This window comes from Oryctolagus cuniculus, chromosome 10, assembly GCF_051225735.1.
Source record: "Oryctolagus cuniculus isolate XC-2025 breed Fujian yellow rabbit chromosome 10, ASM5122573v1, whole genome shotgun sequence".
Taxonomy (NCBI): Eukaryota; Metazoa; Chordata; class Mammalia; order Lagomorpha; family Leporidae; genus Oryctolagus; species Oryctolagus cuniculus.
In genome coordinates this window covers 89023433-89040535 of record NC_142876.1, presented here as the reverse complement: position 1 = coordinate 89040535, position 17103 = coordinate 89023433, and the positions used below count along the sequence as shown (strand labels likewise).

The 17103-nt window shown below is 47.8% G+C and overlaps 1 protein-coding gene across 5 annotated transcripts in view; it reads left to right on the top strand.

Moving 5' to 3' along the window:
• PTPRG (protein tyrosine phosphatase receptor type G) overlaps positions 1 to 17103 on the top strand; it is a 778020-nt gene that overhangs the window by 663499 nt on the left and 97418 nt on the right. For all 5 annotated transcript variants that reach the window (XM_051852247.3, XM_008260863.5, XM_008260864.5 and 2 more), the window contains exons 9-12: positions 2347 to 2531; positions 6412 to 6520; positions 13576 to 13625; positions 15536 to 16313. In XM_051852247.3, the coding sequence (XP_051708207.1) occupies positions 2347 to 2531; positions 6412 to 6520; positions 13576 to 13625; positions 15536 to 16313 (1122 nt within the window). The remainder of the gene's footprint in view (positions 1 to 2346; positions 2532 to 6411; positions 6521 to 13575; positions 13626 to 15535; positions 16314 to 17103) is intronic.

Genomic DNA, 17103 nt, shown 5'->3' with positions numbered 1-17103 from the left:
AGTGTTTATTTATTTATTATCTTTTTTACTTTTTAAAATTTTTATTTAATTTTTTGAAAGCTTTTATTTAATAAATATAAATTTCATAGGTACAGCTTTTGGAATATAGCGGTTTTTCCCCCCATACCTACCCTCCCACCTGCAGCCATCCCACCTCCTACTCCCTCTCCCATACCATTCTTCATTAAGATTCATTTTAATTATATTTATATACAGAAGATCAACTCTATACTAAGTAAAGATTTCAACAGTTTGCACACAAAGTATAAAGTACTGTTTGAAGACTAGTTTTGCTGTTAATTCTCATAGTACAACTCATTAAGGACAGAGGTCTACATGGGGAGCAAGTGCACAGTGACTCCTATTGTTGATTTAACAATTGATACTCTTATTTATGATGTCAGTAATCACCCGAGGCTCTTGTCTGAGCTGCCAAGGCCAGCGAAACCTTTAGAGTCCACAAACTGTCAGTATTTAGACAGGGCCATAGTCAAAGTGGAAGTTCTCTCCTCCCTTCCGAGAAAGGCACCTCTTTCTTTGGTCCCTTCTCAGATGTGCTTAAAGGCTGACATGATGCTGTTAACCGGTCTGTCTTTGTACCAGCAAGAGTTTATCTTTTTTTTTAAAGATTTTTTTATTTGTTTATTTGAGAGGTAGAGTTCCAGAGAGTAAGAGAGACAGAGAGAAAGGTCTTCTGTCAGCTGCTTCACTCTCCAGATGGCTGCAATGGCAGGAGCTGGGCCAATCTGAAGCCAGGAGCTAGGAGCTTCCTCTGGGTCTCCCGTGTGGCTCCAGGGGCTCCAGGACTTGGGTCATCTTCTGCTTTCCCAGGCCATAACAGAGAGCTGGATGGGAAGAGGAGCAGCTGGGACATGAACTGGTACCCATATGGGATGCTAATGCCACAGGCTGAGGCTTAGCCTCAGTGCCATAGTGCCAGCCCCTATTTATTTATTTGAAAGGCAGAGAGAGAGAGAGAGAGATGTTTTATCTGCTGGTTCACTCCCCAAATGGCCTCAATAATTGGGGCTGGGCCAGGCACAAGCCAGGAGCCTGAAACTCCATCGGGGTCTTCCACGTGAGTGGCAGAGGACCAAGCACTAGAGCCATATTTAGTGCTTTTCCAGGTACTTCAGCAGGGCTCATATGGGATGTCAGTGGGCAGCCTAACCTGCCATCCACAATGCCGACCCCTTGTCCTCATTTACTCTAGCATAAACATCTGGTCTTTGTGCTCAGGGTGGAGTTCTTTCTGAAGAAGCCTGGCCATCCAGTTTGTGTAGTGTCCCACTTAACTCCAGTTACAGATGGAAGTCTGTTGTAAAGAGACTGGGATCTAAACACATCATAAATCAAAACTCTAAATAATAACTTGAAAGGCATATACAAAAAAGGATGACTCTCCAGATCAGTAACGCTCCACGTGATTACCATGATGTGGTGTGTAAGGGAAGGTCAAGTGAGTTCATCCTTTAACCCCTGGTGGCTGTGAGGTTTAAAGGGACATGGTGAATATATAAGGGACTTGAGAATGTCTGTGGAAGACTGGAATTACAAGGTAAGTTGGGGGCTAGTGCTCGGTGCGGTGGTTAGGATGCTGCTCGGGACAGCCAGGTGCTGTATCACAGTGCCTGATTTTGATTACAGCTTCTTGTTAATGTGCGCCCTGGGAGTCAGCAAGTCTTCGCTCAAGTGTGTGTGTCTCTGCCCCGCAACTGGGGGACCTGGATTGAGTTTCTGACTTCTGGCTTCTGGCTTAAGCCTGGCCCAGTGCCAGCTGTTGGAAGCATTTGGGAAGTGAACCAGCAGTTGGAAGTTCTCCCCCTCTCCTACTCTCCCCCTGTCCCCCTCTCCCCCCGTTCCCCTCTCCCCCCGTTTCCCGTGAAGGTTTGGAAGCATTTGGGAAGTGAACCAGCAGTTGGAAGTTCTCCCCTTCTCCCCCTCTCCCCCTCTCCCCCCGTCCCCCTCTCCCCTTTTCCCCCCTCTCCTTCTCTCCCGCCTCTACCTCTGTTCCCCTCTCCCCCTCTTCCCCGTCTCCCTCTCCCCCCTTCCCCTCTCCCCCTCTCCCCCTTTCCCCTTATTCTTTGGGGGACAGACCAGATGGTGTTGGGGTGAAGTGTCAGACTGTCCACAGCTCTCAGTGGCCTGGCTGAGATGCAGCTGTGTGTGCACAGAGAGGAGAGCTGGCACACACGTGGCCGTGTCGAAAGCCGCTGGTTTAGGTGGAAGGAGGATGGTGTTGCTGTGCCGCCATGTACACCTCCCGAGGCGGGAATCTTCAGGGGCTCACAGCTGAACCGTATACTGTGCCGGAAGCCCCCTGAGCCCGGCCTCTTTTGTCTTCAGTCTGCAGCTCCCCACCCATCCACATGAAGGTGCAGCCCCTGAACCAGACGGCGCTGCAGGTGTCCTGGAGCCAGCCGGACACCATCTACCACCCTCCCATCATGAACTACGTCATCTCCTACAGCTGGACCAAGAACGAGGATGAGAAGGAGAAGACGTTCACCAAGGACAGTGACAAAGACTTGGTGAGGACCCCTCTTCCCGGTCGGGGGGCCTGCTGGAGGAGGGGTGGGGGTGCTAGTCTCTGACAGCAGCCTCCCAGCCTGCTAGCTGTGTGTCTGGTGAGTGTGAGGGCTGCCACGGCCATGCTGTCCTGCGGGAGTCACTGGGTGGACAGTGCCCCGGGCCTGCCTGAACTCTGGCCTGACTTCCACTTTCCCTCTGCTCTTGGCTGTCAGATCCTGTAACATCTGCCCTCACGTGCAGCTGCACGGGCCCAGATGCAAGTTTTCTTAAAATGCACGTAAATGTTTGTTCTCCAACACCCAGGAAGGCCCTTCAGAACAGGTGTTTCAAGAAACCATCATCTCCCCCTAGGAAAGCACACTTCCCTCACATGCTGTCATCTTTAAGTCTTGCCTGGGGACTCAAAGTGACACATTGGGGTTTGAAAACCTTGCTTGCATTTTTTGTTAATCAAAGGAGGGCTTTAGAGTAATGAAAGCCATCCCTGTACATATACATGAGAAATGCGGTGGCACTGAATGGTGTTCTTAATGACTGCTACCGCTTTTCCCATCTCCCAGTCTGGAGTCCTTGGGGCCCATTCAATCAGTTATAGAATAACACTTTTCATATTCCTTTAGATGAAGATTGTTTGACTTCATTTCCATTTATATTTTCAATTTCCCCACCAGACATTGTTATCTGGGTCACATTAGGGAATGCTGAGTGCCATGAAATCAGAGAGGAATCTATTGACAGGCGCCCAAGGTTAGGAAGTGTTTTAACCTTTGTGTGGAGAGTCCATAAGGGAGGGCTCTTTCTCTTTCTGAAGGAAAGATGACTTCCATTCATCAGTAGAAACTGTCTCGGCGCTCAGGCGGGTTTCTCGTTCCAAGTGGAAAATAATTAAACATGCAAAGATGAATAGGTGCTGGCTGGGGGTGAATGCTGATGAATGCTTGCATGGACAGAGTGGAGTTCCATGATGAACAGAAGATGGGGTCAGAGGTGTAGAGAAGGAGGCATAAAGTAGTTTCAGAGGGAGAGAGGGAGGAAGACATGCGGCGACAGAAAGCTCTTTGTGGTGAGAGTTTCTAGGGGTGATTCTTTGGGGACACACAAAATTAATTTTTGTAATTCCTTACCAAGCCAAGTGTGCTGATTCTGTCATCACAAAGGTGCTAACTTAAGGTTGCTGTGGCCCAGAAACCTCAAAGTGGTGCTGCACATTCCTTCTGGCGTTTTCTTGCCACCACCCCTCTCCCACGTCCTCACCACAGCCCCGTGGGGACAGGCGTGACCGCCCACCCTTCACGAAAGGGGTGGACCCCAAGTGCCCGAATGTCACCCTCGCCGGCTGCTCTCCCAGGACGCTGGTTTCCAGACAGCAGGCAGGAGTGGCCACAGCGGTCCGAGGTTTTCCCTGGCTACACTGGGTGCACCCACTCCCCTGGGGGAAGCGTAGCCTCAGGCTTCCAGGGCGAGTCTTCTAGAAAGATCCTTTGGAAATCACTTGCTTTCGTTGCCTGTTCTCTGGTGGCAAGTGCCGCTCACTTTCTTAAGTGTTTTCCATTTGTTCCTTTGGAATGAAACTTCCTTTAGCATTTTGTTTCAGAATAGTGTAAATTCACAGAACAAAAATTGTGAGGTAATAATACAGAGTTCCCAAGCACCTTCACCGCTGCTCTTTTATGAACACCTCACTCGTATTTAGTATCTTTGTCACAATTAGTGACCCACACCCAGCTTCTCCTATTTTTTTTTTAATTTAAAAACCTTTCTTCTAGAAAAAGATTTTATTAATTTATTTAAGAGGTAGAGTTATAGACAGTGAGAGGGAGAGACAGAGAGAAAGGTCTTCCATCCACTGGTTCACTCCCCAAGTGGTCGCAATCCTGAGCTGCGCTGATCCGAAGCCAGGAGCTAGGAGCTTCTTCTGGGTCTCCCATGCAGGTGCTGGGGCCCAAGCACTTGGGCCATCCTCCATTGCTTTCCCAGGCCATAGCAGAGAGCTGGATCGAAAGAGGAGCAGTCAGGACTCGAACTGTTGCTGCAGGTGGAAGATTAACCTACTGTGCCACAGTGCCAGCTCCCTTAAGAACCTTTTATCCCCCCAACTTTCCCTCTTTATGTGGCTTATTTTACTCGACACAATGTCCTCCGGTTCTATCTATTTTGCTGCAAATGACAGAATTTCATTTTTAATAGCTAAGTAATACTCCATTTTGTATAGATACCCATTTTCTTGATCCCTTCATCTTCGGTTGATTGCGCATGTTGGCCATTGTGAACAGTGCTGCTATGAACATGGTGGAACAGAAATCTCTGATAGAATGGATTTATGTTTTTTGAAACTCTGGAGATCTGATTGGTGATGGCACACCAAAGGTTGGCAGACTTTTTCATGAAAAGTCTAGATAGTTAATATATAAACTTTACAAGTCATATAGTCTGTTTCCTCTCTGTTGTCCTCTGCCATGGTAGGGTGAAAGCAGCTGTTTGTAATACATAAGTGAATGGCCGTAACTGTGTGTCAATAAACCTTTATTTACAAAAACTGACAGTGGGCCTGATTTGGCCCATGTGCCACAGTAGCCAGCCCCTGTATTAGAAAGAAGCCCCTGGCCTTCTCTTTGTTGCTTGGTTTTACCTGTGGACAAGGCCTGCCTGGCCTCTGCAGCACAGAGCTCTCCCAAGAGCCTGCGAGGTGGCTGCTCCTCTCCCCATTTGAAGGCTGAAGGTAGCAAAGGGCAGAAGACCCTGAGCAACTGGCTCAGCGTTGTGCCAGGAGCAGGTGGTGTGACACGGCCAGATCTCGTGTCTGCTGTCCCCTCGGTGTTTTTCTGCCTGGCATCGTACCTTTCAGTCACCAAGCAACAGACTTGGAGATGTTTTCTGGATTGTGCTCTCAATTCCGTGTGCTTCTGGAGAGGCAGTAGTTGACCGTTGCCGAGGTCACCTGGGCGGTAAAGTTCAGGAAGCACAGTGAGTGTGACACACGTCCAGGAGTGCTGTGACCGCAGAGAGGCCTGTCAGGGCTGATCTTGTCGCTGCTCTTCCCTGCATCTCTGAGTGTTGGAAACAGACTCCCAGGCAAAGCCTTTCCTTCCAGAAGGAGCCTTCCGTCCATGAGGGCAGCACCACGTCCCTCAGGCTCTGCCAGAGATCTCAGGTTTGGCTCCAGAATGCAGAGTGTGGGGCAGACGCTGGGCCCAGTGGTTAAGCTGCCTGCTTCCCACGTCAGATTTCCTGGGTTTGAGTCCCGGCTCCAGTGCCCGACTCCAGCTTCCTGCTAACGCACACCCTGGAAAGCGGTAGTTAGGGCACCAAATAGCTAGGTTTCTGCCATCCACATGGGAGACACGGGTTGAGTTCCCAGATCCTGGCTTCAGCCTGACCAGCTGTTGTGGGTATTTGGAGAGTAAACCAGTGCCCTTTCTCTCTCTTTCTAATCCCCACCCCAAAGAAGTTAAAACAAACAAATGCAAAGGGTGGGCCAGCGCCGCGGCTCGCTTGGCTAATCCTCTGCCTGCAGCGCTGGCACCCCAGGTTCTAGTCCCGGTCGGGTCGCCGGGTTCTGTCCTGGTTGCTCCTCTTCCAGTCCAGCTCTCTGCTGTGGCCCAGGAGGGCAGTGGAGGATGGCCCAAGTGCTTGGGCCCTGCGCCCGCATGGGAGACCAGAAGGAAGCACCTGGCTCCTGGCTTCGGATCAGCACAGTGCGCCGGCCATAGCGGCCATTTGAGGGGTGAACCAACAGAAGGAAGACCTTTCTCTCTGTCTCTCTGTCTCTCTCTCTCTCTCTCTCTCTCACTGTCTAACTCTGCCCATAAAAAAGAAAGAAAGCAAAGGGTGTGCCGGCCTTCCAAACCAACTCAGCACCTTGTCTCTGTTCGCCTGCAGAAAGCCACCATCAGTCACGTCTCACCTGACAGCCTTTACCTGTTCCGAGTCCAGGCCGTGTGCCGGAATGACATGCGCAGTGACTTCAGCCAGACCATGCTCTTTCAAGGTGAGCCCACGTTCCCTCGTCCTCTGCTCAGGAGCACCCCTGACTCGCCTTCCTTGTTTGTGCTCTATTGGGTTATTTTTCCTGTTAACATGGTTGGGCAAAAGAACACCCCTGGCCTCAGAATCACTATAGGGCTTTAAACCCTGCCTGGAAATTCCTGGTAATTTGCATCTACAGATGACTCTGGTCAGGAGATTCATGGGTCAGAAGAGTGGTGGAAAAGCAAAGCCTTTTTTATCGGTTGGCTGCTTTTCTGGTTCTTTGGTAACAGTGGAGAGCCAAGTATTTGGACTCTCTTCCCAGGCCTTGTCCAGCCCTGCATCAGGTCACACAATCACTCCAAGTGCTGCCGCTGGCTCTTTGGTTCTCCAGTGTGATTCAGTTTCCCATTATCACGAGAACTGGACCCAAAACACATACGCTTCCCCTTCCAAACTGCAAGCCCCTGTTTTCAGGATCCTTAAGACTGCCGGGCTATGGATGCTGGCTTCTGCTGATGCGGGCGGGGATGCATAGGAAGTTCCAGAGACCAGAACTGGAGAGAAGGAAAGAGGATACCTGCCTTGGCACAGAATTTGAAGAAGGACCCAAAAAACTCAAAAATAAAATCAAGACCTGCAATGATCTAATGGGACTTTTTTTTAAAGCAAAATCAGTTCAAAAATTTCATGATTAAAATATCAAAATTTTAAATAAATAAAGGGAATGGGATTTTTTTACACTGGTTAAGAGGCCACTAGGAATACCCGTGTCCCATATTGGAATGTCTAGTTTGAATTCTAGCCCTCCTACTTCCTACACAGATTCCTGCTAATGTGCACCCTGGGAAGTAGCAGGTGATGGCTCAAGTATCTTGGTCCCTGCAACCCATGTAGGAGACCCAGACTAAATCCCTGGCTCATGGCTTCAACCTGGCCCAGCCCTAACTGTTATAGGCATTGAGGGAATGAACTAGCAGATGAAATATATTCTCTCTCTTTGACTTTCAAATAAAGTGAAAATAAACAAACATTTAAAAACAAATAAATAGAGGGTATACCTTGTCTTAACCCCACCTCATCCTAGTCCTGGTTCCAGCAGTATTTACAGAAAGAGGCTACCAGTCTGTGGCTGTCGTTCACTGATTGGCACTATGCTCAGCATGCAAATGGGACCAGGGCTTTGGCTCCACTGGGCAAGTCTCTGATCACGTTCTTCTTTCGGGTCCTCAGCTTTCCCATCTCTAAAATGAGAAATCCTCACACCAGCCCGGTTGTTGTTAAGCTTTCTAAGTCATGGATCTGATGAATCCTTTGGAACTTTGCCCTTTAGAACGTGCCAGAATTTTGCATCCAACCTCAGGGACCTTGTGAAGCATACAAGTCGTGCACCAACAGCGGCAGCCTCTCCTGGAAGCCTGTGAGGAGTGCAGATTCACAGGCCCCTCCCAGACCCGCTGCACAGAAACCTCTGTGCATGGAGCCCAGGAATCTGAGTTCTAACGAGATGGCCCGGGTGACTGGCAGCCATGTTCAGGGCTGAGAACTGTGGGCTTAGAGCTGGGTCCCTAGAGTGAAGGCCTCTGGTTTAAGTCATTCTGCCACTCAGTAGCTATGCAGCTCTGAGAACTCTTCTTGTAGCTGCAGTTTCCTGGTCCAGAAAGTGGTGTCATTGATGTAGTGGCCCTATAGTGTCCTTGCAGAAGGACATGGGGCTATACACGGTAACAGGTGTGTGCAGTGCTCACTGCTGGCTTTGTGTATGGACACCTCCCTTAGTGTCGGTAAGAAGCCCTCCAGCCAGATTCCTGCTAAGGATATTTTTTTAAATAATTTTTTTTTAATTAAAGGGTATAGTATGATCATTCAGTACATTATTGCCATATGTAATGATCAAGTCAAAATAATTAGCATTTTCATATCTTTCAACACTTATCATTTCTATGGGTTTTTTTTAATTATTTATTTATTTTGAAAGCCAGAATTACAGAGAGAGAGAAAACAGGAGATTTTTCATCCACTGGTTCACCTCCCAGATGGCCACAATGGCCAGAGCTAGGCCAGGTCAAAGCCAGGAGCCAGGAGCTTCTTCCAGGTCTCCCACATGGGTACAGGGGCCCAAGCATGTGGGCCATCTTCCACTGCTTTCCCAGACCATTAGCAGTGATGTGGACCTGTTGGGATATAAATCAGCACCCATATGGGATGGCAAGTGGCAGCTTTGCCTTCTACACCATAATGCTGACCTCTGTCATTTCTTTGTGTTGGGAATCTTTGAACTCCTCTCTTCTAGTTCTTTACAAAATACAATATCCGTTGTAAGCCATGGCCATGCCACTGTGCTGCAGAACAGGGCTGATTCCTCCTCTCTAACTGCATCTTGGCACCTGGTGTCCAACCTCTCTGCCCTTCTGCCCTTTAGTCACCTCTGTTGTATTCTCTCCTTCTGTGAAACATGAAGTATTTGTCTTTCCCTGCCTGACTTATTTAAGTGAACAGACTGTCCTTTAAGGATATCTTGTAGCTTAAGCCCTATGCATTTATTGTTTAAATTTTCTTTACTAATGTTCATAGGGACCTCATCCTTCCATTGAAATGAATTGAAATTTGCATATCTGCATTTTTTTCCTAAATAAATCACATTCATTGTGTCCACCTGTACCCAGAACATAGGGCTAACATCTGATGTGCCAAGTTAGGACTATGGGCCAAGGCCAAGTCTGTGTCACCAAGGAGAGAGATTGGGAGAGGCCAGACTTGAGAGCCGGCTGAGGCTGGGCCCTGATGCTCATGGCACAAAAAGCAGGATTAGGCCTCCCACACCCCCTGACCAGGAGCTTGCAATCTGTGGAGTGGTAGACCCCTGAGCCCTGCGTGAACCTTGGAAAGTTAAATGTTTGTGATACCATGTAATTCCTAAAGACCCTGTCACCTGTATATTCCAAGTGTGAGTGCTTCCAGAGGCTGACCACAGTACCCCCTTGAGAATGGCCAAGACCTCCTTTGTCTGTAGACACTGTGCTGGGGGTCACTGTGTGTGTTGGTATTGATCTCAACATGTTGGTAAAGACAGGGACGAGATCGTTTATTTACTCCTCCCCACAATGGCTTTGGTATTTTCCCCATGCATAAAAGTGGGCAGTGTGAAAACTAAATCTTCATCAAGGTGAGATAACTTGTGTTTTCCTGTGAGTCAGGTAGGAGTGTGTAAGCAGTAGGGGCCAAAGGATCAACCACTAGGATTTGTTTCATTTCCTTGTTTTTATATTTATTTATGGAAAGAATGAGAGCAAGGGGGGTCTCCTGTCTGCTGGTTTATACCCCAGATGCCCACAACAGCCAGGGCTGGACCAGACCAAACCTAGGAACCAGGGATGGCAAGGACCCAAGTACTTGAGCCATCACCTTCTGCCTCCCAAGGTGCACATTAGCAGGGAGCTGCCATAGAGAGCTGAGCCAGGACTCCAACCCAAATACTCCAATTTGGGATGCAGGTTTTTCAGCTGGTGACTTCAACTGACTATAGCAAATACCCACCTCAGAATTTAAATTTTAAAAGGAAAAGAAGTTGGGCACTTGGCCCAGTGGTTAAAATGCCAGTTCTCTGTCAGAGTGCCTGGGTTTGAGATCTGGCTCCTCTCCCTATTCCGGCCTCCTGCTGATGTACACACTAGAAAGCAGTAGTTGTTGATTTAAGTAACTGGGTTCCTGCCATTTGCATGGGAGAACTGGACTGAATTCCCTTCTCTCATCTTAGACCTGGCCAAGTTCCAGCTATTATAGGCATTTGGGGAGTCTTGGTCTCTTTTTTCTGTTTCTGCACTTCTCAAATTAAATAAGTAAACAAAGAAAAGGGAAAGAATAAAGCTAAGAGAATTCCACAGAAGCCTTGTTCAGAATAAATAGAATTCACAATAATGAGTTTATATCTGGTTTGGGAGCATGAGGAAGCTGCATGGAATATTTACCTTATTATAGTAAATATAACAATATTTATGTTCTACCTACCATGACAATAAATATGTTTTATTGACCTTCCTGTGGCAAAATAATAGTAATAATAATAGCAAGCAGTATCTGTAGAGTGGCTCACAGCTACAGAGCATTGTCACATAAATTATCTCATCTGCACCTCACTTGGTGGCAGCTTGTAATGTCAGCATTAGTTTACAAATGGGGAAATGATGTTCTCCAGTAATGGGAGAAAAATCACTCAGCTACCAAGCAGAGTTGGGTTTTCTTATTCCAAAGTACAATCATTTATACACAGCAATGGGCAACCCCAAAGAATCAATATTACCTAGTAGCCCAAGCCTTCAGCAACAAGATAAAAATACAGATGTCTGCATGTTCTCAACAATCATGGAAAACTTAACCATGGACCCATTACACATCCTAGCAAAGCCCACAGGATCCCTCTCAGAATGGATTTTACATAAATAAATAAAATACACAGGAAAGGAACCAGTTATATCCAGATGCATTTGTCAAGATAGTGGGGACAAATTCCAGATACAGTTATGTGTGCACGTGTAGCGTAAGTATTAGATGGCAAGTGTTAGCTACTGTCATTTCAGGGTCGTGATGGGCATGCGTGATCTCCTGACATAGGCGCAGATTCTGCAAGGCACATGTGGCTGAGACTGGCTGCCTGCAGCCACCATGGGGGCAGGTGTGGGGTTGCTGTGAGAGCCCAGCGAGAATGCAGGTGCAGTTTTTGCCTCCACCCCTGAATTCTGTTAGGTCCTGGACCCGAGGCTGTGCTCTCGATCGGAAGGTCCTTGTGGAGACTCCCTGGTTACAAGGGCTGTAACTGATCCTGATGGAGATAGTTCAAGAGTAATGAAAAGGCAACAGGCTGATGGAGTGGCTATTTAGTCGTTGGCCTTAATTGGAGCCTTTGGAGAGGGCAGGTGGAGGAGGTCTCCTGGGAACCTTTTTTCCTGCGTTGACGAAGGCAGCTGTGTTCACCTGTCTGCGGCAGTGAAACGCTGGCGTGTGAGCAGCTCAGTGATCAGGGACAGCTGTGTTTAGTCCTGGGTGAGAGTCACGCTGTTTGCTCCCTGGACGGCCTTCTCTGACCGGGAATCTAAAGCTATATTGACTTCCAGAGCCCTCTGTTCCCCACATTTGTCTCATCACACATTTCACCGTCCAGCTATGCAAAACGAATGCATTATTCGGTCAGGGGTTGCAAACTCAGGTGCCCGTGGGGCCAGGGGCGCTGCATGCACGTGAGGGGAGGACTTTCAGTGGGCACCTGGATATCATGTGCTCACCTACAGGGGATGACGGACAGCCCCAGGCGAATGCTGCCCTGCAGGGCGGCGACCCCCGTTTTGCTGGATGATGTGATTTGGCAGATAAGCAAGAAATTGGAATGTTGTAGGTGAAAGCCGCCATGTTCAATGTTGGCGGCAGATTCACTTTGTGAAAAGCAGCTTGCAAGCCAGACAAGTACATGTGGATCACCTGCCATCTCTGGTGTGGGGACAACTAGAGCAGGTGCAAGTGTTGTGTATTTTGGCAATTAGCGATTTCTGCTCCTTTTTTCAGTGTTACCTATCAGAGGGTATTTTTTAGAGTTCCTCAACTATAGAATTAAAAGATAAGTTTATTTTGGAGCAAAAGTACTTTTAAATCATTGCATAGTTTTTTTTTCATAATCTGCATTGTTATGATTACTTAAAGACCTCCTTATATGCCTGGATTTAAAATTTTTTGCACTGGAAAAGCTCATCTTGTAATTCCATTTTCCATGAGCTTTTTGAAGTACTGTCACATAGGAGGCAGATTTACATAGTTTATATAATGCTACTTGTGTTTGAAATAACCACAAAGACAGAGTTTAATAGGGCAAGTGGTTTTCTTTGTCAAGTTGTATTGCTCAGCATTCTTTGCAGGAGTCAAAAGGTAGATGCCACCTTGAATGTCCACAGAAGGGATGAACGAAAGGTCGCGGGTATAGACAGTGGACTGTTACTCAGCCTGTGAAGACAGGAGGCTCAGTACATGCTACAGGATGAGTGAATGCTCCGCTTCCAGCTGCTAGGAAAGCAGCAGAAGATGACCCTAGTGCTTGAGCCCCTGTCATCCGCGTGGGAGACGTGGATGGAGTTCCAGGCTCCTGGCTTCTGCCTGGCCAAGCCCCAGCCCCAGCCACTGCAGCCATCTGGGGAGTGACTCAACAGACGGATGGAAGATAACCTCTCTTTCTCTCTCTCTCTCTCTTTCTCTGTAACTTCCTATTAAATAAATAAACCTTTACATAAAGACTGTCAATTTTATAATAATAATGATTAATGGGAGACCAGAGCTGCAGGAAGCAATGAATACCAGAAAGGGGACTATGGTTATTGCAAAACAGACCACTTAACAACAGTGTCTTAAAGGTTTAATGTATCTGTAGAAGATACATTACAAAATACACACAAAAACTGAAGTGTGTCAAAATAGTTCAATCATTGTACCTGTGTTATATTTTTAAGTGATAAAAGCACTGGTTGAAGATAAACTGCAGTTTGTTAAGCATGGATATTAGCATCACTAAAACCAAAAAAATCATAGAGGAGGGACAATAAAATAATGTGATTCCATGTAAATAAAGTTCAGAAATAGGCAAAACTATGACGGGTCGGTCATAAGAGTGATTACGGTTGGGGCTCGGTGAGGTCGCAGGCAAACCATTTGTGTACAAAGCACTAGAGGAAGTGTGCATCTTCATATGAGTGGTGGTTACACCGCTGTTCATTTCTGTGAATTGAACCATACAATTCCAATATTTCACTCAGTAAAGCAGAAAACAATGACAAAAATGAAAAGTGTTTTTTAACAAATAGCTGAAGACAGAGAACAGCAAAGTGCTGTCCACAGCCATATTTGGCTCTTGGCATGTTTTGGTGATGCCTCACATTCTAAAAATGTTTTTCTGTTTTTAAATGGTTGCAAATTATCTAAAGATTATCTTCCGTAACATGGAAAAATTAGGAGTCATTCAGATTTGTGTCCATAAATATATTTGGTTGAAACAACAACAAAAAGTTATATTGTTTACAATGTAATTTCTTTATTTCTCAGCAAATACCACTCGGATATTCCAAGGGACCAGAATTGTGAAAACGGGAGTGGTAAGTAAGGAATGATAGTGGCTGTCTCCTGGCTGGTTGTTAATGTGCAGTTCAAACTGTCATCACGAGGTGGCAGTGTCATGTTGTTAAACTGCTGAGCGGGATGAGGTGAAAATTCAGGAATTCTTTATCATTCAGTACAGGATGAAAGCAACTCGTGTAAGTGCTGAGGGGTTAGGCTATAGAATTATGTCAAGGTAAAAATCCTCCAGATTTTTTAAGTTATTTAAGATCTGTTGGATTCCATGATGTAAGAGGGTAAAGGGTTTATATCAGTTGCAAACCGTTCATTTGACATAAGCCAACATTCACAGATTGTCACTTGCCCAAAGTCACCTGAGTTTTCAGATTTCTGGAACCTGAATCAATATCTAACTTTCCCCATAGTTAGTACAACTAATAATATTGCTAACCACACTGGTCATGATTAAAAAAAAAAAAAGCCGAAAATTCACTAAGCACTAACTGGCTTTCAGAAACAGGTTATTTAATGCAATTCACAAAGTCAGCATTACCATTGTTCCCAATGCACCGGTGAGGAAACCCAGACCCGTGGAGTTGAGCAGTGTGCCGGCATCCCAACAGCACGCGAGGGATCCTCAATTTAAGACTAGCCTGGCTGAGTTCTCTGCACCAAGTGCCCTGTCGTCTGTGCCGTTTGGTTTTCATTCCCCAGCTTCTGAACCTCACTTTGCTCGCTTGATCGCCTCGAAACAGGAAAGTTTTTAAACTAAAACTTGATGATGAAATTAGAAAATCTGAAGTTGTTCTTGTGATTGTTCTCAGCCGTAAGCCTGATAGACTGGAAGGTTTGACCCTGTATAGCAGCTCCTAAGAACTAAAAGGGAACTAATGTGGCAGAGCCGTAGCTACCCCCTGTGCATAAAACCCCATGGTTGAGCGCCAGTGTAGTAGAGTGGGGAAGATGAGCTGAGGTTTGGGTAGGCGGCCGTGTGTTTTGGATAAGCTTCCCTGCACCTATTTCCTCACCTGTAAAATGGAGATGATGACTGTGCCTGCCTCCAGGATAGCACAGAAAGCCCTGGCACACAGCTGCCACTTGTTAAATGGAGCTCTTATTATTGTTGTTGATGTTGTTGCCCATGAGTGTGCTTCAGAAAGTTTATAGAAAATGGAATTAAAAGATAAGTTTATTTGGGTGCAAAAAAAAAAGTGGAAATCAATGCATAATTTTTTTTTTTCCAAAATACTCGTCTTCTATGAGCTTTTTGAAGACTCCCTGTGGAAGGGCATGGATTTTGCCAAGGATCAACCCAAAGATTCTGAAAGGTACAGGGGCCACACTGCAGCCAGCCTGGAAGTGTAGCCTTGTAAACCAGGTGCCAGAGCTTGCAGCACCAAGGGTAGCTCCTGCCCCTGCTGACCTGGGCAGGCCACTGTGCTGCTTGGCTCTTGCGCTCCCCACTGTGAGGTGATGGAGTTGTCCTAGGGCCTCCAGGGTCTTTGCAAACCTAAGAGCCAGATGCTGTCTCCAGGGGTTCCTGTCTCACGGTCATGGCCCCAGAAGACTTGACCATGCGATGCAGCTCATCTATTCCCTACTGTTTCTTTTTACAGCCGCTTTGGTGTGCCCTTGCCTTTTTTCTTTTTCTTTTCTTTTTTCTTTTTTCTTTTTTTTTTTTTTTTTTTTGCTGCTTGCCCTCCTGCTGAGTGGTAGCAGTGATGATGCAGGTTTGATAGTCCAGTTGGAAGTGTAAGGTGCAAATGCACAACCATGGACCGCTCAGCGCTGATTTTATCCCCACCGTTAGGGTCACCCCGTGGAATGGATAAGTAGCACCTGCAGAGGTTTCAGAAACCAGGGCCTGGTGCTCGGTCCTCACCACTGACCATCTTCTGCTTTCTCTTTCTTCTGCCTCGTCTCCACCCTCCCCTGGTGGCCCCTGAAGCCCACAGCCTCTCCAGCCTCTTCCGCCGACATGGCCCCCATCAGCTCGGGTTCCTCCACCTGGACATCCTCCGGCATCCCCTTCTCCTTTGTTTCCATGGCAACCGGGATGGGCCCCTCCTCCAGCGGCAGTCAGGCCACCGTGGCCTCGGTGGTCACCAGCACGCTCCTGGCCGGCCTGGGTTTCGGCGGCGGCGGCATCTCCTCCTTCCCCAGCACCGTGTGGCCCACGCGGCTCCCGACGGCTGCCGCGGCCAGCAAACAGGCGGGCAGGCCCGTGCTGGCCACGACGGAGTCCCTGGCGTCCCCAGGGCCCGATGGCGATTCGGCACCGACCAAGGACGGCGAGGGCGCAGAGGAGGGGGAGAAGGATGAGAAGAGCGAGGGAGAGGACGGCGAGCGGGAGCACGAGGAGGACGGAGAGAAGGACTCCGAGAAGAAAGACAAGAGCGGGGTGACCCACGCGGCCGGGGAGCGGAGCCAGGTGGAGACCAGCCCGACGCGCTCGGCTCCCGGCAGGACTGCCGAGCAGGGTGGCCACGAGACTATACCTGGGCACGGGCAGGACCAGGCTGCCGTCGCCACAGAGGAGCCAGACGGCGCGAGGAACGTGGATCCTGGCCTGGCCTCGGATGCGGTCACCTCCACCCAAGTGCCCCCAGCAGTCACGGAGGAACAGTCCTGGAGTAACGCCAGGAGGCCCGAGATGCCGTCCAAGAAGCCCATGTCCCGGGGCAACCGCTTTTCCGAGGACAGCAGGTTTATCACTGTCAACCCAGGTGAGTGGCGGGCCCTCCCTAGCTAAGGGGCTGCTGTAGACCCTGCGGCCAGCAGGGGGAGAGTCGGAAAGTGCTTCATATTCTTGCGGTTGGGTAGGGGGTTGCTTCAGGAAGTTGGTGGAAAATGAAATTTAAGATAAGCTTATTGGGTTGCCGCTGTGGCAGAGCAGGTAAAGCTGCCACTTGCAGTGCCGGCCTCCCATAGGGATACGGGTTCTAGTCCCAGCTGCTCCTTTTGCAATCCCGCTCTTTGCTTTGGCCTGGGAAAGCAGTGGAAGACGGCCCAAGTTATTGGGCTGCTGCACCTGCATGGGAGACCTGGAAAAAGCTCCTGGCTCCTGGCTTTGGATCAGCTCACCTCCAGCCTTTACAGGCACTTGGGGGAGTGAACCAGCAGATGGAAGACCTCACCCTCACTCCCTCATTTTCTCTCTCTCTCTCTCTGTCTCTGTCTCTGTCTCTATCTCTCTCTTTGCCTCTGTAACTCTGACTTTCAAATAAATAATCTTAAAAAAAAGATAATTTATTTTGGTGGGAAGGAATTTTGCACTCACTCATATTTTAAATGTCTTCAAAGAGTTCTTGGAAAATGTGTATTCTGAAAAAAAAACAACTATGCATTTCAAAATTTTTTGTACCAAAATATAAATATACTTTGCTTTTTTTTAAAAGGAAAAAAAAGATTGGTTTATTTCCTTATTTACTTGAAAGGCAGAAAGAAGAGAGAGAGAGAGAGAGAGAGAGAGAGAGATCTTTGATCTGCTGGTTCACTCCCCAAATGGCCACAGCA